The 22,556-nt window shown below is 44.6% G+C and overlaps 2 protein-coding genes across 5 annotated transcripts in view; both read left to right on the top strand.

Annotated features, from left to right (window-relative positions):
- The first annotated feature begins 1,753 nt into the window (after nt 1–1,753).
- On the top strand, nt 1,754–12,475 carry CZH5orf63 (chromosome Z C5orf63 homolog). 4 transcript variants are annotated; one of them, XM_049795957.1, is made up of 5 exons: nt 2,333–2,376; nt 3,495–3,631; nt 7,720–7,840; nt 11,416–11,472; nt 12,247–12,475. In XM_049795957.1, the coding sequence occupies exons 3-5, from the start codon at nt 7,724–7,726 to the stop codon at nt 12,424–12,426; spliced, it is 354 nt and encodes a 117-aa protein (XP_049651914.1). In that variant the 5' UTR covers nt 2,333–2,376; nt 3,495–3,631; nt 7,720–7,723; the 3' UTR covers nt 12,427–12,475. The 4 variants fall into 4 exon arrangements, with proteins under 4 accessions (XP_049651913.1, XP_049651915.1, XP_049651914.1 ...); XM_049795956.1 differs by lacking the exons at nt 2,333–2,376; nt 3,495–3,631 and adding an exon at nt 1,754–1,830; XM_049795958.1 differs by lacking the exons at nt 2,333–2,376; nt 3,495–3,631 and adding an exon at nt 2,023–2,108.
- A 9,876-nt stretch (nt 12,476–22,351) lies between these two features.
- Nucleotides 22,352–22,556, top strand: part of MARCHF3 (membrane associated ring-CH-type finger 3) — an 80,097-nt gene continuing 79,892 nt past the window's right edge. Inside the window, exon 1 of the mRNA XM_049795954.1 lies at nt 22,352–22,438. The gene's annotated coding sequence lies outside the window, so the exon portion shown is untranslated. The remainder of the gene's footprint in view (nt 22,439–22,556) is intronic.

Raw genomic sequence — 22,556 nt, 5'->3', positions numbered from 1 at the left:
GAAATCAGGAAAGAAACACGGCCAGAGCACTATTTCACTTCAGTAGCAATTCTCTTTGAACAAACTGACCAGTTAGGGAACTGTGTGCCTATCTAGTCTAGGTTCTTTTGGAAATCCTAGACACAGTTCCCAGAGTAGGCTAGTTTTGTTTTTGGAGTGAGAGGGATAAAACTATTCTGGGACCTGGGATGTCAAGAACATGCTTATCTTTTTACTTGCCTCTGCTTTTCAACCACCATCTGCTGAAATTGCCCTCTCCCTAAAGGTCTTCCTTCCGCCCCTTCTTGGAAATTAAAAGCCAGGTGGGAGCCAGTTCAGTGATTCCCTCATGTGAGGCTTGAAAGGTCTAGCGTATACCAATGCCAAATGCTGTAGTCTGATACTGGGTTTTCTGATTTTGACACAAATATGAGCAGCCAGTGTCAGCTGCCAGTGTTACATCTCTGTTCAAAAGAAGGAATTAAGATAGTGGTTGAAAATGAGTCACTAGTGTCCAGAGCTGGCTAATCCTCATGTTAGTTTATTCTGCTAGTTAATTACATATATCAAATCAGCATGGTGAGACTGCTCTCCTGGAGAGCCTTCCTGCTACATGCTGTTGTACTTCTCAAAGCACAGATGAAGAGGGGAAGCTGACTTGAGTCTATACCCCAGTTCTCAGCCTAGGAACAACTACAAAAGCACAACAAAATTCCTGATGGAAATACAGAAACTAAAACAACATGAGCCTACAGCTTTCATTCCCCAGCAGTGAACACTTGCTATTTTTTTATTTAAAACACTTTTCTGGAGAAAGGAAAATGAACACACCTGACAACTAAAACACTGCGCAGTAGTCAAACAGAGCATCACGAGCAAAGAAGGGCACACTACACCTTTCTTTACGCAGGGGCCCTCTCTCGTGGCCAAGTATCTGTCACAGCGGAAGGGACAAAAAGCTCACAGTTTCAGACAAGAATGTGGCAACTCATTTCATCAGGAAAAGAGTTCTCCCTGGGATGCTCAGCTTGATAACGTCTTTAAATTAATCTCTTTCTTGCTTTTATTGAATCCCGTTGTGTTAATTTGAGTGTATTTCCAATTTAATTTGGATTTATTCATATACTCTGAAATATTCTTGTTTGATCCTGGCTTCATATCACCCACTGATTTGCCTAGCATACATACCATGTATTGCTTCAAGCTGTTGAGCATCATGTTTAGAACAAATGTCTTTATTCTCCCACTCTTTTCCCCAATGTTATACTCAGTCCTGACTATACTCGCTGCCTGCATTAAATCTTAAAAGGTAAACATTTTAAAAGCAACATAACACATCTTTAATAAAAAAATCTATTTTATCTACATTGTTGCTGCTGGAGTCACAGGAAAGTGGAAAGCCTCACTAAAACTGAAATTCTCACTGTCAAAAAGACAGACTGGGTCTTTCTTTTATTACAGTAACTTTATTGCAATTTCAAAGGAAAGAAATTAAATTAAAGCCCACTTACTCCATTTGAAGCCAATAGAAGCAGCATGAGCAAAAGAACTGCAGGACTGGCCCTTTGCTTAGTGGAAGTTTTTGCCTTTCTGCCTATGCTGCCTACTACTTCTCAGTGTATTTTTATCCACACTTTCTCTTACGATCCCTATGTGCTTTCATTACTGTGACCCTTTGTGCTTTAATGATACACTCGAATAGTGTGTGTTTGTGGGGGGGGTGTCCATTATGTCTAGAGGTATTTCTTTGCCAGCCTGAGTGGGCAGCCAAAATCCAGGTCCTGCACACCCGTCCAGGACGGAGATGATGAGGCAGCTGGCTGCTTTTCGACCCACAGCGGAGGGCACGGAGTAAGAGACGCAGGGGAGCTCAGTGCGGCGCAGGGTTGAGGCTGCAAGCCAGAAACCTTCTCCAGCAGGGAAAAAAAAAAAAAAAAAAAAAGAAAAAAAAAAAAAAAGGGGGGGTGTGGGGGGGTGTGGGGGTGGGTGCTGCCCAGCTCTGGCTGAGCTCCCAGATCCTGGAAAGCCGGGCAGCGCCGGCTGCCGAGAGCTCCGGCCCGGGGAGGCCTTCCGCAAGCAGCGCGGCAAGCGCCTCCCGCCTGCCAAGAGCTGCCTCTTGCAGAGAGGAGGTACGTCTGGAGGGCAGGGGCTTCGGGGGCAGCTGGGAGCCCTCGAGAAGGGGCTGCGGGCGCCCGCGGGCCTTCGCCGCAGGTCCCGGGGGGAAGCCCCGGGCGGAGGGAGAGGGCGGGGTGGGGGGCGCCGGCGGGCGCCGGGCAGGCGGGCGCCGAAGCGGCGGCGGGCGCCGTCTCCCGCCGGGGCCGCGCGTCCTTGCCGGGCCGAGCCTCCCCCGCCGCGCCGTGCGCCCGCGCCGCGTCCCCGGAGGGCAGCCGCGGCCAGGTGAGTGTTCGCAGCCCCGGCCCTTGCCGCAAGCCTAGGCCGGCGCGCGGGGCCCCGTCAGCGCCCCCGGCCCGCCCGGCTTAACCCCGGCTGGTGCCGAGCGGCGGGCCCGGGCCGGGCCTGGGCCGCGGCCGCAGGGGCCTCCCCGGCGCCGGGGGTGCGAGCGCGGCGGGCGCGGGCCTTGGCCTTGCGGCGGGCCGGGGAGGCGGTCCCCCGCCGGCAGCGGGGCTGAGGGGGCCGCCCTGGAGGTCGGAGGCCGGGCGGAGCGAGGCAGGGCGGCGGGCGCCGGGGCGAGCGGGCTGAGCCCCGGAGAGCCGGCACCGGCGGGTCTCCGTCGCTCTCGTGGTTTTTAACGGGCTGTGACTCGGTCTGTCTGTAGAGGGCATTACTGGCTCGGAACGGAGCATCGAAAGAAGTCGGGGTGTCTCGTTACGGGAGACAACGGGAAAGACCCCTGCGTACACCCTCCGCCCGATTTGGCTCGCCCCCTGCCCTTGCGGGGGGGCATCTTTTGGCTGAAAAGTTCTCAAACTGAGATGTGTAAACAGGCTTTTAAGCTCCACTGTAGTTTTCCTTTATGGTAAACATGCCAGTTCTAAGTTTAGTCTTCAGAAATGGTCTCGTGGCCATAACAGCAACCTGTTGTATGTTTTTTAGACTGTTTGAAATTTGGAGTACAGGCCTCGGAGCAGAGTCTAGAATGGGTTCTTCCGGAGGGATCACTAAGAAAAATTTGTTGCACGTTATACTTTTAATCTTTGCTGTGATGGGATGCAAGGTCCTTGTGGCATTTACACCAGGTTACTGCAGTTTGGAGGAGAAAATGTGTAGAAATATGCATTGATTGATATATAATATCACCTCACAGAAGCAAGTGGTATTACCGATGACATTTCTGAGTTTTGAGTTGATGTAGAAACCTGCTTTTTCCCTAAAGACTTTTAGAGTCCCGTGTGTTTGCAAAAAGAAGTTCAAGATTTTCATATATTTTGCATGCCTCCTCTGAAAGGCTGGAGGGGTTAAAAGCCTTGTGGGGATCTTGGCAACTACAGGATTTGGTGTCCCTGCTCGTGCATGGTCCTTTCTCTCTTGCTGTGGCACCATATTTTCTTGTTCAGCATCTCCCTGGTAAGAAATCAAACTGACAACAGCAGACTGCTGGAAGTTTGCTTCCCTTGAGGACTGTAACTGGTTTTGAATGAGGAACGACAGAAGGCGGCTGTTTTAAACCACCACTGACTTGAGCCATCAGCAGGTATTCTCAGATTTGCATCTGCTTGCTTGCCCCATTCTCTCTCAGTAGATATTCCTTTGTCACACAAGACTGAGGAGTAAACGGAGGGCGGGAGTCAGTGTAATAGGCAGTTACAAAGTTTCTTTAGGACAAATAGCTAGAAAATGTCTAGGACGGTTTCAATGTAACATTTTCCATGTTACTGTTACCTTGCAGAAAGAGGTGTGATTTGCCTAGGCAATCCCAATCTTCCGCCAAACCCAGGTTAGGGTTCCAGAATCAAACACCACATGAATGTAAAGTGTATAAAAATAAATGCTTGCAAGTTCATAATAATTTCATCCTCATGTGTATGTATACAAAACCATGGAAAACAGGACATGATCCTGTCCAAATATGTTGATAACTATGCCTATAAAATATTCAGAACCACAGAGCAAGAGTATATTGGTGACTTGAAGCTGACATTATTTAAGAGTATATAGCATCATTAAAAGGTACATAGTTGGAGGAAAAACTCAGCCATGCTTGTCTTTCTTTGATTGATGCTAAGATAAGGTTTATACAGATAATTATCTCATCTAAATAATGGCTGGTTTTAGTGTCACATTTTATTTTTCCAGCAGATGAAGATTTATTAGGTGATTGAAATTCTATTAACAGGAAATGAGTCCAATCTGGCTTTGCAAAATGCAGCATAGGCCAAGTCCAGGCTTACAAGCATCATTCATTAAATCATTCTGTAGCACTGTGGTATAGGGGAGGGTAAGTTCTGAAGTTTGCAAGCATCCTGCTCTACATTTACATACTAACTTTGTTCCTTAAACAAATCTTTATAATTACCTGGGGGTAGGCTAAAGAGAGCTCCAGAATAATCATGTTGAAAGATTTTTTTGTGTGCTTTTATTGTTTTAGCTTCTTTATAACAAAAGACAGATATGGTACAGATTGTGAGCTGGACATGGTACAGATTGTGAGCTGGACATGAACGCCATGGGGCTTCTGTGTGACACTTTACTTTCTTTTTGTCAGTGATGAAACAGGCATGGAAGTGACCTCTGAGGTTGCAGTTCTGCATTCCTGAAATGTTGCTCAGCTTAGTGCAGGCCAGTGTTGGGAACCCACTCGTTCACACAATGGTAGCATGCATGCACTAAACACCCGTGTGGCTCTCAGGTGCTGTTCAGACAAATTGAGCTGCTGAAGTAGATTTGCCTGATGAGTGATTGGATATTCGCTTTCATCAGCTCCTGATCAATAAGAACTATACTTAACCCTTTGCAATATTAGAACCTTTCAGTGTTTGTGCAAAACCACTGCTATTTGGTTTTATCCATGAGCCTTTTACGTAATCCAATAAAATAAGTTTAGTAAATTCTACTGATTTAAAAGAAAATTTCTATGGGGGCAGAGCCTTAGTTGCAGTGCTGTGAAGCTGAAGTTGCCATGTTTTACTCCAGGTTAAATGCAGCAGGTCTGACTGCTCTCCTTCTTAGTGATGCTGTCTGGCAACTGTGGGTTTCAGAAGCATAGGGAAGTCAAGCTCTATCATCTGTACTGTGGGAACATGATGCCATCTGACAGTATCTTACCCTCCGTCAAGGCTAGATGTCTTGGACTGCTTTTTGCTGATGGAAGAGCAGAGCGTGACTGGGGTCGGGATGGAGACTAGCATAATTTTATAAATCAGGATTAGTCCTTTGAGTCTTTTTGTAACTGGTGTTACAGTTTGGCCTTACTACCATTTTACATAGGTGAATAAATTGACAGCCAGGACTCTGTTTTCCTTAGGTTATTTATAAAAACATTCAGCCAGTCTTATGCTAAGTCTGGAAACAGAGACTCTTGCTTCAGTAGTAGTACAGCTCAATGCAAGTTTGCTCCTGAATTCCAAAGAGAGTGTTTCTTATAATTATTTAAAATTGGTAAGGAATTAAGACAGCGTGCTAACTTATTTCTTTTTGTGACATCTTGAAGCTCAGGTACTGATATTGTCTTATTCATTCCCCTTCAGCTGATGTTTTGGTAGGAGTTCTCCACTGGACTCAAATTTACCAGAGGGTGGAGGGATCAAAAAAGGTGACATAAAGGACTGAACCTGAGACATTTTATACACATATGTGTATATATGGGTAGTAAGATACATGGAAGTCTAGGCTTCATTCATTCTGCTGTTCACAGAACAATTTGGGGGCATTTTCCTTGTTTTGAAGGTACAAAATCTGGCTTGCTAGGCAGGCAACAAAAGCATTCATTTAAAAACTTGCCAGAATGCAAACCATTTATATTGGCATTTTTATCTTGCATCTGAGCAGGCTCGCATACTGCAACTTTTATTTGCCAAAACCACATCCAGTCTGGGCACCCATTTACTGTGGATATAAAGATTTCTAAGTATGACTGAAGCTATTTACTATCATCCAGATTTGCATTTTTCCAAAAGGTTCCAAGCTTCTTTTTTTGTATTTCTCATGTAAAATCCCAGATAATTAAATTTCCACCTGGCTAAGTAAAACAAATGCAGTAGCTGCCAAAGACTATGACCAATGGCAGTGTGTGCTGTGCCAGTCACCTGCAAATTTGCAGAGATACCACTCTGCCCCTGCAGCTGACTCTTACTGGTATCAAGCCTGACACATACAGATGAAGAACCCTTTCTGTCCCAAAATAAACGGTAAACCCAAAGCCCATTTGTTGCAGAATACTCTTATTTTAGACAGCTTTATTTTTATGTGGTCGAAGAAAAAATTCCGATTCTTTCCTAGCATCTGAAATTTGATAATTCAGGCTATAATTTTCAAAGAGTAATACCTTTTCCTTGTATTTGCTCTGTTGAAACTTCTGGAAACATGGTGAGTTACCCTTACCAAAGTCCTAAAAGGTGTCTTTGACAGTACAGTAAGGCTGGTGGAGCAGTATCATGTCACCCATTTGATTTTTCTTGTGGTTGTTGCTTAGAAACATAGCAGTTAAGTAGCCTTAAGTTTAGAGTCCACTGCAATGTTTTGCTCTTCCTTAGAGGTTATGCTGGCTAAACTGCCTCTCTTAAAACAAACTATGTAATATTAGTACTGAGAGATTCAGTGAATGCACTAGGCTCTTTTTTACTGAACATCCTAAAACATGCTTATCAGTTGCAATGTAGTCCTGCTACACTTTAGGTGTTTAAACTTGTGCCATTACATTGTGTATTTGTAGTTACCTGTAGTTAGTAGAACGACGGGTAAGTTGTGCCTGAACAGAAACTGAACAGAAGCAGTTAGGCTTTATGTATAAGGGACTTGTTTTTCCCAATGTCATGTCTGCCAATAGTCTCTGTGCAGACTCCCTTTTGCTTCTGGTTTTTTTTTTTTGCCTTTCAGACCTAAAATGCCTTGTAAAGGTCACATTAAGACATAAGTTTGGAGGAAGCACTGTTGTTATTAGTGTTATTATGAATAGGTGGCTTCAAGAGTCCAGTACGGCACCCCTCAACAACACTAAATTTACTTAAACTTTCCCAAAGAATTCACAAACCCATCAACATCTTTCATAAATTAATTTGCTGTTGCAGGAAGAACTCAGGGCAGTGTGCATGCTTTTAATATTACCAAGTTAAATCATCTTGGCTGCAGCTTTCTATTCACTGCAGAAAGCATTCTATTAATATTCTGATTAGGTACAGATTAATTTTTTTGATGGAATAATTTTAATTAAGTAGAATATGTCAAGCACGGCAGCAAGATTACTGAGGTTCAAAGCACAGCACTTTGCATTTTGTTAATTTCACATAATTCTTACTGGCATCTATGCAGTTGAAACAGCATAATGCATTTATGTCAGCATTTGTGTTAGGGAATTTAAAAGAGGCATTTCAGCAAGAAAACATAGGGTTGGTTTTTTTTAAATGGAACTACACTTTTTGGGCTACTCAATGTTTCTGGCCTGCTGCATAGTAAACCATTTTTCTGATTAATGTGTTGAAACTGTGAACATAAAAATCCTGGGAAAATTGTTTGATTGTGTGTATTTTAGAGCCGCAATTGAAGTATCACATTTATCTTAACATGAAATTTCGTGAGCTATAACTTGCCACAGAACAATTAAACACTTTATTTTTGCTTTAACAGGACGATGGTGCTTTGTTTTCTGAGCAGAACTCTGCAACTAGCCAGACATTCATCCAGTCCACTGGGGAGACAACTCTGTTCAGCCAGTGCAAATAAGCCAGTGTTAACTTTATTCACCAAGGTAAAAGTTGTTTACAGAATAAAGCTAAGCAAGACTGTGTGTTTATCAGCTTTGATATACATGAATCCCAGATGAAATATCTTGGCCATGCTTTTTGTCCCCTTCAAATTTGTGTACTATTGGGCATTTTACTTTGAGTGTTTTTACACCAGGTTTTAGAGCATGGTCCTACTCTCATTGTAGCAAGCAAGTACTTAAAAGATTTCAAGATAGTTGTGTCTCAGTGACTGTGGTCCATTTACTAGCTGAAAATTGTTCTCTAATTGCCAGTGTTTCATCCTGGAAATGGATAATAAACATGAGGTGTTACATATAATCTGCCCAGGACAAGCATTAACAGCCAAAGTAGGTTCTTCAAAGCACTTGAGTTTTATTTCAGCACTACCTGTGAGACTGAAAATACATGCAACTAGTGTTGGTAGCACATGAGGAAAAAGTAGATTGTGCTTTACCCTCTTTTTGCTTTATTGGCTGTGTAATGCTAACAGGAATAAAATGTAGGGAAAGGTTTGTCTGTGGCGTGAAGAGATAGGATTCTTAAGCATATTCAGAGAACAGATGTGATGAGCAGAAATGGTCATTTGTGAACTGTCACCTTCCATGAATCGTTGTCAAGAGCCTGTATTATCTGCTGAGGTCTGCACTTTTAGATAGGATGGCACGTGGTGGGCTACACTGCATTTATATAGCTGATGTAGCCTTCAAGAGGAGAATAACTAGAAATACAAAGCACTGAGAATGTTGACATCAGTATTGCTGTATTTTTTGGAGACTGATGCAATTAAAATAACTTCCTCCTGCACAATGTTTGTTCATTCCATCCCTAGCCATAAAGGAGTGTTTAAACTGTGTAGCATACAAATAGGTTAAAAAAATAAAAGGTCACAATCTGTTTATTAATCAGAGCAATGCATGCTATAAGAAGAACTATACTTTAATATTACAGCTCTCTCTCCCCTTGCATCAACTCATTCATAATCCAAATGTGGTAAGGGAGGGAATAATGAGCTTACTTTGGGGTTAATAATTGGAACAAAGCTCTTTGTATGATTTTTGTATCCTAAAATTTCTAACTAGTAAGACACTGTATGACTAATAGCAGAGTTCAAGTAGTTCTGTAAAGTGGCCTCTTGTTGAATGTGTTTTTAACTTAAAATGTTTTTTATGTCTCTGGCAATTGCAAAGCAAAATGCAGACTACTTTAAAAGAAATCAAATCTGCACTCTTAGTTTATGCTAATTGACTCCTTTCCCCCTCCTTCCTATTTTTAAGAATAAGGAGAAAAGAAGAGAAGAAGGCAGGAGGGAGCTTTGACTTCTGCAGCCAGTTCAGACTGATAGAAGCTAGCACTGCCAAATGGTTTTCCCCTCACAGGCTCCTTTTATGAGAACACAAGCATTTGTATGCCATGGTTTAAACCCAGCCAGCAACTAAGCACCAAGCAGCCACTCCCTCACTCCTCCCCCACCCTGGTGGGATGGTGAGGACAGTCAAAACCAAGTAAAACTTGTGGGCTGAGACATGAACAGTTTAACAGCTGAAACAAAAAAATATAATAATAACTGCAAAGAAAAGGAAGATAACAAAAAGCAAGTGAAATATAATCCAAGAAAGACAAGTGATGCATAATACAATTACTTGCCACCTGCTGACTGATACCCAGCCAGGAGCAGTGATGCACCCCTCCCAGCCAGCTCCCCCCAGTTTATATACTGGACATGATGTTAAATGGTATGGAATGTTCCTTTGGCCGGTTTGGGTCATCTGTCCTGGCTGTGTCCCCTCCCAACTCCTTGTGCCCCTCCAGCCTTCTTGCTGGCTGGGCATGAGAAGCTGAAAAATCCTTGACTTAGTATGAAAACCACTTGACAACAACAGAAAACATCAGTGTTATCAAAATTATTCTCATACTAAACCTAAACCACAACATTACATCAGCTACTAGGAGGGAAATTATCCCAGCTGAAACCAGGACATTGTGCAACAGCTGCTTCAGATTAAAAAAAACTTTTTTTTTTTTCAAGATTACTATTAACTCAGATCAATTCTCCTGTCTAGCTCTACTGTGCAGCTGTTGAGTGCTTATGCCAGCACAAAAGAAACAGGGGCAGGAAGACGGGTCTGCTTCCTTCAGCATCAGTGCCAGCTTAAAATGACCACAAAACTGCAGTCTAAGTATGCAGTATAAATGACAATTATCTGTAGAAATAAAACTCTCCCTTCCACCATGTGTAATTTCTAACAGATCTAGCTATCAACACAGCATATGTCACTTTGGAAAAAGATTTTTACTGTCTCAGCAGTAGGAGTCCCTTTTTGCCACTGTAATATACAGCTTTATCCAGGCAGACCTATTACAAATTAATATAAAGCAAGTGATGGCAGAGACCTACTGTTGCACTGTTATACTGAAAAATATGTACTAATATAAATTGACCATTTAAACAGATTTCACTGTCAGTTGAAATAGTTCACTATCTGATTTTAAACCTGTTCCAATCTTATTAGTCCTACGTAGTGCTTAACCTTGCCATCAGAGCAGGCGTAAAAACATATTCTTTGCTAAGAGTCAACTTAGTTTGTCAAATGTTTTTATGTGACTGTTATGTTAGAAAGCTCTCCACAGGCCTAGTAGAGTATTTAATCCAAATTAATTCACACATAGGAAATAAGACGTAGCTGTTTCAGATTAACTCCAAATTTAAAGCCCTAGGAAGACTTTAAGTGGGAGGGAGAGAAGAAGGTCTTTTCCAGCTGTGAGAGGAATTTCATGGCAGAGGGACAGAGCCATCACCTTCACCACTGTATACTATGCTATGTGAATTACAGGCCAAATTCTGCCATTACAAATACTGAAGCAATGTGCCATCATGTGAATCACTTCTTCAGGTACACACTGCTTTAATGATCATGATGCATGATCAGCAGAAGTCAGCTGTATAACTGTAGTTTGACCCCATCGCAGGTCAAAACGTTGCAGCTGTTTGCCAGTTCTCCCTGCTGGAGGTTACTGTCCTCCCAGCTCTGCAGGTTGGAGGATCATGCTTAATTCCTTTCAGACAAAGTCAGCCAGGTTATCTTAAGTCAACTTCTTTTGCTATTTGAACAGACTCGAGTGACTTGATCTGAAACATTAGAAATTATTCATGTGACTTCCTCATTCCCCTTCTATCAAGGGAAATTCTTACGTCAAGAGTGGTACCCACAGTTGTTTTCAGCTGGTGATGGTAATGCTTTGAATATTCTTTCCTGCTGGCCAAAAGAAGGGGTCTGTGTGTGACCTTCCAAACCATGCCCTCGAATCAGCCTTTACAAGTGCCATTTTAAACTGTTAATTTGCACTATAAGAAAAATAATAGCAAATAAGAAATAATTAAATTCTGTGGCTGAATAGTTTATTTTCTTTTAATCCATGCTGCAGAAAAAGATTTAGAAAGTAGTAAGACAGGGTGGTACGGGGGAGGGAACCCACTTTTACAGTAATGATCACTCCTGTCTATGTATGTTACTTTACAGTACAAGTGATCTGTGTATTTTACTGTATGCTTTAAGTTGGTCTGAATATTTTCCTTTAGAAACCATGCCCTCTATGTGATGAAGCAAGAGAAGAGCTTGAGCCATATAAGCGAAGGGTAATGTATTGCAATACTGTATGCATTTTCTATATAGTAAGAAGAGTTAATCAGGATTCTTTCTTTGTAAATTAAATTGCTTGGATTTATTTACATCCATTATTCTTTCATGGGTGACCCTTCAAGACAATTTCAGCACTGATATCCATAAAACTCATTATCCAAAAGCATTTTGTAACCATGCTACTCAAATAAGTATTGGTAAACTAAAACAATAGACACCTCATCACAATAGTTTTTAAACCCACTGCTTTTGAAATACTATTGCCTTGTCTGATAGCGGAGTTTGCAACTTTTATAAAGCAGGTAGTGATATCATTTGGGAAGGGTGTTAGTAAGTGGGACTTCAAATATTTAAGCTATATGTCACTGCAGTTTTTGCCATTCTTCAACCAGGTTTTGAACTCTCCCTTGAAGAAAGAAACCATTAACAGAAGCATTAAGAAGTCTTGCACTCCACTGCCTAACACGCAGCTGTTATATTGCCAGCTGCATATTTGTTGTGGCTGGTGCTCACAGAAGAGTGGTTCTGCACAGAGTGTCAAGAATATAATTCTGGAGTAGAGAGAGAGTCCTTTGTGAACACGCAGCCAAAGATTTTGGCTACATACATTTTGTACCCCACAAAATGGGCAATTGCCTACAATATGGAAGAATAAATCCAAAAGCACTAAGAGAACAGCCCCGCATTTCTGAAAAAAAGATTGATCAAAGGACAAGTAGGCATTTTTTTCAGCGTCCAGCAGGTACTGACACATTTCTTTTCTGTCACAGTTTATTTTGCAGGAGGTGGATATTACCCTTCCAGAGAATTCAGTGTGGTATGATAAATACAAATATGACATACCTGTTTTTCATTTAAATGGAAAGTTCCTAATGAAGCATCGAGTAGACATTCAAAAGTTTGAGAACCATCTTGTGAAGTTGGAGCTGCAAAATGATGGGAACCAGTGAAAAAAATGCAGCTGCTCTGGTGTGGATCTGAAAGGACTGTGCAACATAAATTCTGAGAAAAAGTGGTATTCATTATCTGGCCTTATGTTTCTTAGAATGTATGGTACCAGTGTCCTAAAAAACTTGAGTGACTTGTATTCTGTTTTGCATTAATCATCCAGCCCAGCTGCACCAGTAGCAATGTTTTCTGCACTATTCCTTTGCTGCTGTCCTAGGCTGGCTTTTCATTGATAGAATAAATGCTGCTCTATAAGAGCAAATAAAGTGAGATGTGTTTGTATTGGGTTTGTGTGGCAAGGTTTCATAGTGGGCGTGGCTACAGAGGTGGCTTCTCTGAGAAGCTGCTGGAAGTTTCCCCTATGGCCAATAGTGCCAATGCCAGCTGGCTCCAAGACAGACCCGCTGCTGGCCAAGGCCGAGCCCATTAGTGACAGTTATAGCACCTCTGTGATAACATATTTAAGAAGGGGAAACCCCCACCCCGGGGAATTGTGGCCAGAGAGAGGAGTGAGTATATGTGAGAGAAGCAGCCCTGCAGACAGCAAGGCCAGTGAAGAAGGAGGGGGAGGAGGTGCTCCAGTGCTGGAGCAGAGATTCCCCTGCAGCCCGTGGTGAAGACCATGGTGAGGCAGGCTGTCCCCCTGCAGCCCATGGAGGTCCATGGTGGAGCAGATATCCACCTGCAGCCTGTGGAGGAGCCCACGCTGGAGCAGGTTTGCTGGCAGGACTTGGGACCCCATGGGGTACCCACGCTGGAGCAGTGTGCTCCTGAAGGACTGCAGCCAGTGGAAGGGACACATGCTGGAGCAGTTCACGAAGAACTGTAGCCTGTGGGAAAGACTCACATTGGAGAAGTTTGTGGACAACTGTCTCCTGTGGGAGGGACCCCATGCTGGAGCAGGGAAGAGTGAGGAGTCCTCCCCCTGAGGAGGAAGGCATGGCAGAAACAAGGTGTGATGAGCTGACTGCAATGCCCATTCCCTGTCCCCCTGTGCCACTGGGGAGGAGGAGGGAGAGAAAATCAGGCGTGAAGTTGAGCCTGGGAAGAAGGGAAGGGGGGGTTGTGATTTTTTAAGATTTGGTTTTGTTTGTCATTATCCCACTCAGATTTGATTGGTAATAAATTAATTTTTTTTCCCCAAGTCAACTCTGTTTTGCCCATGATGGTAATTGGTGAGTGATCTCTCCCTCCCCTTATCTCGACCCACAGGCCTTTCGTTATATTTTCTCTCTTCTGTCCAGCTGAGGAGGGGAGCTATCGAGCAGCTTTGGCGGGCACCTGGCATGCAGCCAAGGTCAACCTACCACAGTGTTTCAAGATTGTTGGTACGTGTAAGCTGTAGGTCTGTAAGAGACTTCCTTGAAGAAGTCTGGGAGTCTATCCTAAGTGCTCATTTGAAATGGAGAAGAAGGTACTTACTGTAAATGCAAAGAACACTTGATTAAAGACAGCACGCTCTCACTGAAGCAGTCATACCTACAGAACAATCATCACAATTTGATACAGCTGTTACTAACACATGAACACTGAGTAGTTTATTTTTTTTCTAATGGGATGAGGATATGTTGCACTTATGCCTATTTTATCTACTACAGCAAGATTTGAGCTCCTCAGTGCTTAAGTTACTCCCAGTCACAAGAAAAAATAAAAATAGAGTGAACTATAATTGAGCCAAAAGAACAAAATCTGTAATGAAAACAGCATTTATTAACTCCAAATATGTCTCTCTGAATGCTACTAATTTCAGAGAATAAAATGAAAGTAAGAAACCCTAGGAGTGTCTTCAAAAATTTCCTGGTGTAAGATATGGGACTTCTCCCTTAGACTCCAGTTATGTTCTTAAAAAAATCCATGCTAATGTATGGTCTTTTGCCCTGCTTGGGGATGCTTGTGGCATAATTCTCCATCATTACAAATCCAGTGAACAGAAAAAACACTTTTTTCTGATATGATGGGAACAGTGCTTGGTCCTATGAACTAGAGTTCTGTGGTAATTGAGTCCAGTCGTTATGCTTTCTGACAGAAAAGAATCACATTTCAGTTCTGGCTGCAACACAATTGCAAATCCATTCACCATATGGCAAGAATACCATTTATCAAGGGTTACTGCAGTTCTACTAATGCATCATTGACAATGTAGGGATGCGCGGTAGACAGATAGAATGCCTAAGTTAAATATGTTTTCAGGAAGAGGAGAAAGATTAAGAAAAAGTCAACTCTTTTAAGTTGAATAATCTGTAATAAATGCTGGAGAAAGTTGTCGGTATTTTTGATCTACTTAATAGATACTTTAACATAGAAACTAATCCCTGCATGCTGCATTTCTGTTCTTTCTACCACAGTGGTATTCAGTCTTCCCTCATCACCAGGAATTTAAACAGGGACACTTGACAGATGTGTCTTCACAGCGGGTGGAATCCAGCCACAATACCCAGTTAGAACAGCAAACTGAAATTCACTAGGATTCATTAGGGACTTTAGGTTTTGGAGTATGGTTCAATAAGAAGCCAGCTGATCTGGTATGGTGAAATTGTGCAGCTCCTATATGGCCCCATCCTACAGAGCGTTTAGCGCTTGACAGATCATTTGCCACCCAACTCTGATGTATTCTGCAAGATGAAAAATTTCTGGGCAGTGGGAGGTGAGAAATTAAAACTTTCTTCCAGTTTAGCAGCTTGAGTCCACTCAGAAAGGGTTCTGAAAGTATCCAAGAGTTCCCAGGACAGAGACGTGTGCCCTTTTTATAGAAGAGAGCTTTAGGTAAGTTCAGCCTCATCATCTAACTGTACCCTGAGATTTATAGGACTTTGGTTGGAAACTTACATTTGATAGCATTTCACACTCCTTAAGAGGCCTGCAGAAAGAGAGTGGCATCAAATAGGATGGATTTACTAGATTTGCAAGAACTAAAGAGAAGCTTAGAAGTTTAAGCATCTCCTTAAACCTGTTTAAGGCTTTTTATCAGCAATTCTGTAACTGTTTGATCAAAAACCAAAATTATAGCCAACTGTTGCTTCTAAAGGAAAACACTCATCCTGACTTTAAGTAACCAGTTTTTTCTTTTTGTAGCCTTACTTCACCTTTAGAGCCTGCTGCTTCACCCTGATGTGGTCATTTACACTGTAGAGGAAGAGTAAGTTGAGGAGATTATTAAAAAAAACCAAGCTGAAAATTCTCAGAAGTGACTGAACTTGAGTAACTCGGCAAAGTGTTAAGTGTAATGCTTTCCCCAGCCTGAGAGGGAAAAAACCCAGGCAAAACTTGAAATAGCAAGATGCTTCTTGAATTTTATGTTGCAGCATAGCTTTGCCCTATCCACAGTGCTTTTCGTCACCATTGACAGAAGAACAGGACCCTAGAGACCCAAACTTCTATACTTTCTGCAGTTCATAATGCTACAGTCAAACTTCTAAGTGTACCACAAGTTACTGTTAAATAATAGGTCTGAATTACCTCTGTATCAGCAAGCAAGTGCCATTTGCTTTCCTTCTGTAAGCTGAGATGGTTTCAGAGGACCCAGGTTTTTCTTTACTGAGGTTTCGTAATAGGAAAACTGGCATACAGCACTTAACCATAGTTCAAGCACTTTTCTAAAATACAAAATTATTATCTCAAAGATATGGAGGAAAGAGGTCATGTGGACTTGCCCCATTTCCCAATACACATCACTGACAGAGGCTGGAATAGGAATCAGAGAGCAATTTGACTTTGTTGTATTTTTAATAAGGTCTGTTTTGGGAAGGAAAAAAATGGAAGCTAAAAGCAAACTTCTTAATCATATAGGAGATGATGAATTCCTTGTTCCTTATTCATTCAGACTGTGGAGGTTTTCTTCTGCAGCCAGTGCCAGATTTCTCCCCCCCACCCCCTACCCCCCCGCCCCACCCCTTTATTTCGTAAAGTGAATGGTAACAGGATTTTTATAATAGCTTTTGTTGATGGCGTGGCCTTTATCAGTGATGTGGAGGTTTTCCATTAGTTCTGGCTGTGGATGCTAGTTGCATATAATGTACAGAGAAGGAGTGGCTGCTTCTTCCAACTCTTCTTCTGGTGTACAGTCAAACACAATCCTGTGTTGTGCATGCCTCAATCCTATTTTCCTTGTCAACACAAATAGCAGATTCAGATGTGTGAGAAACGTCATTGTAGACCCATGTGCAAGCAACATGCCTGGACTCCAGGGTGAATGTTCTATGGTATGGAAAGATCATCGTCAGCCACTCCTATCCAAACACTACCCTCTCCTTCCAAAGCCAAAACATGGGATATGCAGCCAAAATCTCCCAGTGGTATCTGAGATGTGACTGTTCTACTGTTTTAAAGGAGTGGAAGCCCTGTTCTTATCAGTTTGGACAAAAAGATAGGAGGCAGAAACATCAATACAGAGTGTTGGCGGCACATCTCAAAAAAGAATCTGTGCTATAATTGTTTCCAGATAACAGCACTGCAGGGCAAGGTGATGAGCAAGAGGCTGACAGTTCATTTTGGACCATTGGTGCTACTGCAGGTTTCTCATAGCAAAATTAGGTTGTGTCAATGTTGCTGAAGATGTTATTCCCTTCTCTGTTACCTTCTCTGAGGAATACAAAATACCGAACTAAAAACTCCATGAGGCCACCTTCTCTTCTGAAGCCAGCAGCCCAGCTCAGTGGAATAATAAGGCATTCAATGACTGTCTTCACATGTGAACACTAAGAGTTCATAATCTTCTAAGTAGTAGATTGGCCAGAGAAGTGTTTCAGTGTTATCTTCCATTTTCCTGCCATTATCAGTCCTAAAAATAGTCATGTGATTTTTTTGATCCATAGGCAAAATAATTTGTTAACCTCAATGGGACCAGAATTTTACCTGAAATATTTAACTGCTTTCCATTTCCTTTGACATGTGGGGAGACTGAACAAGTGCTTGCATGGCTTGGCATGACTAGCAGGTCTGTCACCTTCATTGTCCAAAACCAGGAAAGGATGTATCATACATAAATTTGAGGGTTTTTTTCTTCTTTTTGAATATAATAAATGCAGCAGACTCCCAGAACATGCATCCCTCTAATCTAATGTGTTAAAGTATAACCTTAAAATGAGAAGACATATGCCCCTGCTGAATATATATTTATGGAGGCATATGCAACTTTGTGAAAACTGGCAAATTACTCTTTTGACAGTGAACGTTGGCAGGAGTGTAAAGCTCCATACTGTACTATCCCTGTAATGTAAAAAGAGCTTGAATACAAGATGAACTTATTTCCTATTTCTGGCCAATTGAAAAGCACATACACAATGTCCTATCTTCTTCCAGTAACTATAAATAACAAATACCCACCAGGCGTACTTGCTTAAATGTTCTACTTCTCTGACTCTTTATTTGTGTCTTTAAATTACACACAGTACATAGAAGGGATTGTCTCATTTCTTTAAGCACAGCACTCCTAGCACAGTGTCTTCCCATCCAAACTGGCCTGTGATACATAATCTCAAGATTCCCTCCTAGCTCCTTAAAGAAAGCTCTTTTCATCAAGTATGGCTCTCATTTACATTGTATTTTTTATGTCTCTTATTAGCATCTAACTCTCCAAAATAACAAAAAAATCTGCTTGTAGGCTTAGCCAATTCTGAAAGTATTGGCTGACTTTCATTGGTAAAGATTCTGATTCATCTTTAACCGCATGGCCATCTGGATTAACTACAAGTGCAGCAACACGTGGAAGTAAACAAAGCCACATGTGCAAGTGTTTGTGTCCCTTCCCACTCAGTGGGCTCAGGACAGTCTCTCGGTCCCTCACAGTTTGCAGGATTATAGCTCATTTTTTTGCTCAGTGACAACATCACTTTCCGGTCAGCTTTGCTCTATACTGTACCAATATAATGTCTGTTGTCTATCATGTCCTGATGACAAGAAGGCTCCATCCCATTCTTGTGAAGTTGCTGGACCTTGGATACCCAAACCTGAGTTCTTGCAGGGCAGGACTGGAGCTGTGAGACACACCTGTACAGGAAAGCTTCAGTAATTAGGGGATTCCAGCAGAATACTGACTTGTGCTGCCTTGGCAAAAGTCATGGTAAGAACGACAAAACCACCCTCTGTCCTCTACCCTCACGTCTCATAGCATTTCAGATCAAAGTCTGGTTCTTGGTCTTTATCTTCAGGTGATGCATGACACATGCCCGAATATCCAAAGGGTATGAGTTCCTCTAGGAGACAAATACTCTCAGGTGTCTGTCTTGTCTGTGGGATGAACTGCAGGGACTGAGGGCACTCCAGACCTTCCACTTTTTCCCTTGATGTTGTTGCCTTCTGGAGTGTATATGGTTGATCAAAACTTTATGCATAGAATATACAATAAATCCCCCCCAATCATACAGACACACAAATCTTACCAGGATGAGACACAACTACACCCACTTCTCCTGGGGAGAGGGTGAAAAAACATGTGACATGCATTACTGGAATGCACCTAGATGCTATGGAGATCAGGGCATATAAAACTGTCAGCTCTAATTCAGGACATTACTATGGGCCATATACTTTTAGCCTGCCTGCTAAAGAAATTAGACTTGGACCATAAAATTGTGTATCAGTCCAATTCTTTTCCTTCCCTTCTGTGAGAGACTGAAAGAGTTAATGTCTCAAACATTGTGGTGGGGCAAGTTCTGCTTAAAGACAAACCCTGCACAGCAAGGAACCAAGGTGAAAAGCCCATCAGCTCAGACATCAGCAACAGGATGGGGAGGGCATGCTGGAGGGTGCGCAGCTCCCTGTTCTGATAAGCTGTTCTGATACAAAGATCAAACAATGGCAGTGTCTGCAGGGAAGAAGAAGTTACTCCACAAATGACCCCCAAGCCCAAAGGCTCACAAACTGCTCATTAACCTGACAGTTCAGGTGCCCGCCCGAAGGAGGATCAAGGATGATAAAAGGACACAAACTGAAGCCCCAGGTGCGCAAGCCCACCGGGACTGGACACCTTAGCTGACTGAACCAACGCTGGGCCCAGGACCGGTGAAATCTTTCTCTCTTCCTTTTTCTCTCTCTGCCTTCTTCTCTCTTACCTTTTCCACAATCCCTACACCTGATCCATTTCAAGATTTAAAACGTTGCCCAAGTCTGAGACTAAGAGTGGATCCAGCCACCTCTGGGCCCTTCTCTGAGGAGGAGTCTGGAAAGCAAGGGCAACTGCTCTGAACCTCGTGACTCAACGGGAGGCATCTCCTTATTCCCTGAATTGATGTATATGGTTACATGGTTTACAGAAGTAGTCTTATGCCAGTTCTTGTGAGAAACCCTGTCACCTACTACCATGCCTCCCCAGTTCTGTGCTTCTGTCTTAAATAAAATGTTTAACTGATCATTTGGTGTCATTTCACCTTGATTTAGCCCGAGGAAATTCCAAATTAAACACGACTCCCTGGTCTGTCCAGTCTGGGTCGTGACACCTTCTCCCTTTCCTCTCTGACTCCTTCCCAGGAACATTTAAACCAGGGACCAGTTTAAGAAAGTGATCCAGCTGGGGGTTTGTGTTTTTTTTGGGGTGGGGGGTGGGAGGTGGTGTTGTTCTCCCCCCCCCCCCCCCCCCCCCCAACTATTACATTCCTACAAGTTTCCTGAAGATCTGCTCCCAGGAAGGTGACAGACATCTCTCCATCCATGTCCCCCAGTGTGGGAAAAGCATGCTGAATGAAGCCACTATGCATTTTGGCCAGCTGGCTGCTCCCAAGCAAACAGCAGAAGGGTAGCTCTGTACTGACTGTGACATTTAACATCTCTCATCCAGAAGGTATATCACAGCAAATATGCCAAGGAGTCACGTTCCCACGGTGGAAGGAAGTTTATTGGAAAAAGGACACCAATCCACTGGTAACCAGGCTCATTTATTTTCTTTCTCACAAAACAGTTGATTAGTTGGAGACAAGTGCTTGAAAAGCATCACTGCAAAATTCAGACACTAAAACAGAAACCACATTTGTACCCATAGATCTGATCTGTGTCTAGATGTATATTTAAGCTTCTACTCTGAAAAGTGAGGCACCCATTGCAATGAGGCCTCCATGGCAGTAAGGGCTGTCACCGAAGACCTGTTTGCAAGGCTGGGTTCCAAGTAAGTTTATTAATAATGTTCCCACTCCAGTGAACATTAACATTTTCACTTCCATTTAATTTAACTCACCTGCCCTCTGCCAAGATTTACTGCGTGACTTCAACAACCAGTGTTGGGCCCTTTCCTTTTATTTTAATACACTGGTGGCACCTGTATGCAGCTTCCTCTTCCGCCTGGAAAAGCACCTTTGTCACTGCGGGTGAACACACAGCCAGGTGCAAAGACATGTGGGTGGGTTTTTTTGCCACTGACGGGAAAGCAGACCAAAGGCAAAGCTCCCACATGATTAGGCTTCTAGCAAGATTTAAGTGTATCTTGGTGTTTTAATGTGCAGTTGTATTGAGAGAACACAGCAGTTTTACAGAAAATACAGCAAAAGAGATACTATCTCAGCCCTGCAATGCTAATTTATTTTTGGACAAAGAAAGCAAGGTTGCTTGAGAAAGGCCATGCAATGGAGAGCTATAATTAAGCAAACAAAAATACGAGCCTTCAGGTTTCCTTTAGGTTATCAATTGTCACCTTCGGAACTTGGAGCTGTCATTTTAGATACCGCTTTAGCAGAGTTTCAGCGACTTGGACATTTGCATTGACATCAACACGAGCTTCACAGGGGCAGAGGTGCAGCAGGCTTCAGAAAATCTTTTTCTCTCAGACAACCGAGAAAGAGGCATATTGAGGTTCTGGCTTCGTGGCAGGAAACTGACGAATTGTGTTTCCACGTTTGTTTTTTGTTGGTTTTTTTTCGGCTGTGGGGGTTTTGTTTGTTTGTTTGGGTTTTTTTAGCCTAGGCTTGGGTCCCGCACTCTTCCCGTTAACACCGATGCTTACAGGCGGCTCCCGCCCCGCCTGCCGCTGAGCACGGGCGAGCCCCCGTTCGGGGCTGGCGGGGGTGCCGACCGTCAGCCAGGGGAAGTCCCGGCGGGGAGAGCCGCCCGCGGCGCCGTTGGGCACCAGGGCTTTGTCCCGCTGCCGCCGAGCTGGACCCGGCCGGGCCGAGCCGTGGGGACGGCGGCGCTGCCTGGCGGAGGCGGGACCGGGACCGGGACCGGGACGGGGACCGGGACCGGGACCGGGACCGCGCCGCCTCCGCCGCCCGGCTCAACGGGTTGTGAGAGGCGGCGGCGCCGCGCTGCAGCCTCCCTCCCTCCCTCCCGCCCGGCTCCGGGCTGCGCGGCCGAGCCTGAGCGGGTGAGCGAGAGAGCGGGCGGGCGGGCGGGCGGGCGCGGGTCTGCCCACGGCGGCGAACGGCGGCAGCCGGGCGGCGGAACAGGCGGCCGGCGGGGCCAGCGGGTGCCGCTCGGGCGTCCCGCGTTTGCGGGTGGCCGCGGCAAGTAACGGCGGCGGGAGGAAGCGCGGGAGGCGCCGGGTCCCTCCCGGGGCGGGGGTACCGGGGCCGCGCGCCCGCCCGCCCCCGGCAGGCGCGGCGGCCCTGTCCGCTGGCGGCGCGACCTGGGGGCACCGCGGGGGCGGCGGCAGCGCCGCTCTCCGCGCTTCTGCCCGCGGACCTGCCGCGCCTCGCGGCGGCGGCCCCCTGGGGCGGCGGCCGCCCGCGCCCCCGCGCGCCTCGCCGGTTTCCCGAGGGGCGGCGGTCACCGCCGCCGCCGCCGCCGCCGCCGCCACCACCGGCACCTGCGAGAGCCCGGCTGCGTCCCCGAACTTGGCGAGCGCTCGCCTCAGCGCCCGTCCCCGCCGCTGCTTTACAGCCCGTCTGTGGAAACACACCGCGTCCAGGCCAGGGGAAGCAGCAGGGAGGGAGGCGTCCCGTCCCCGCGAGGAGGAGGAGGAGGAGGAGGAGAAGGAGGAGGAGGAGGAGGAGGTGGTGGTGGTGGTGGTGGAGGTCGTCTGTGCGTGAGCGCCTGCCCGCGCGTGGATTGATGGCTGCGAAGTCCTGCGGCGCCAGCCCGACCGGAGGCACGGTACGTGGGTCGCTCGCCGTGGGGCTGGCGCGGCTTCCGGTCGTGGCTTTTTTTGTTGTTTGCGTGTGCCTGTTTAGTTTGTGTTTTGGGAGGCCGGTTGAGGGTCCGGGTAGGTGAC

Source organism: Accipiter gentilis, chromosome Z (genome assembly GCF_929443795.1).
Source record: "Accipiter gentilis chromosome Z, bAccGen1.1, whole genome shotgun sequence".
In the NCBI taxonomy this organism is placed as follows: domain Eukaryota; kingdom Metazoa; phylum Chordata; class Aves; order Accipitriformes; family Accipitridae; genus Astur; species Astur gentilis.
This window is presented reverse-complemented; position numbering and strand designations above follow the sequence as displayed.

Coding starts and splice junctions, on each gene's coding strand:
- CZH5orf63 (XM_049795956.1), top strand. CDS start 1,784: ATGATGAGGCAGCTGGCTGCTTTTCGACCCACAGCGGAGGGCACGGA. Junction 7,841..11,415: donor TGTTAACTTTATTCACCAAG/GTAAAAGTTGTT, acceptor ATTTTCCTTTAG/AAACCATGCCCTCTATGTGA. Junction 11,473..12,246: donor TTGAGCCATATAAGCGAAGG/GTAATGTATTGC, acceptor TTTCTGTCACAG/TTTATTTTGCAGGAGGTGGA.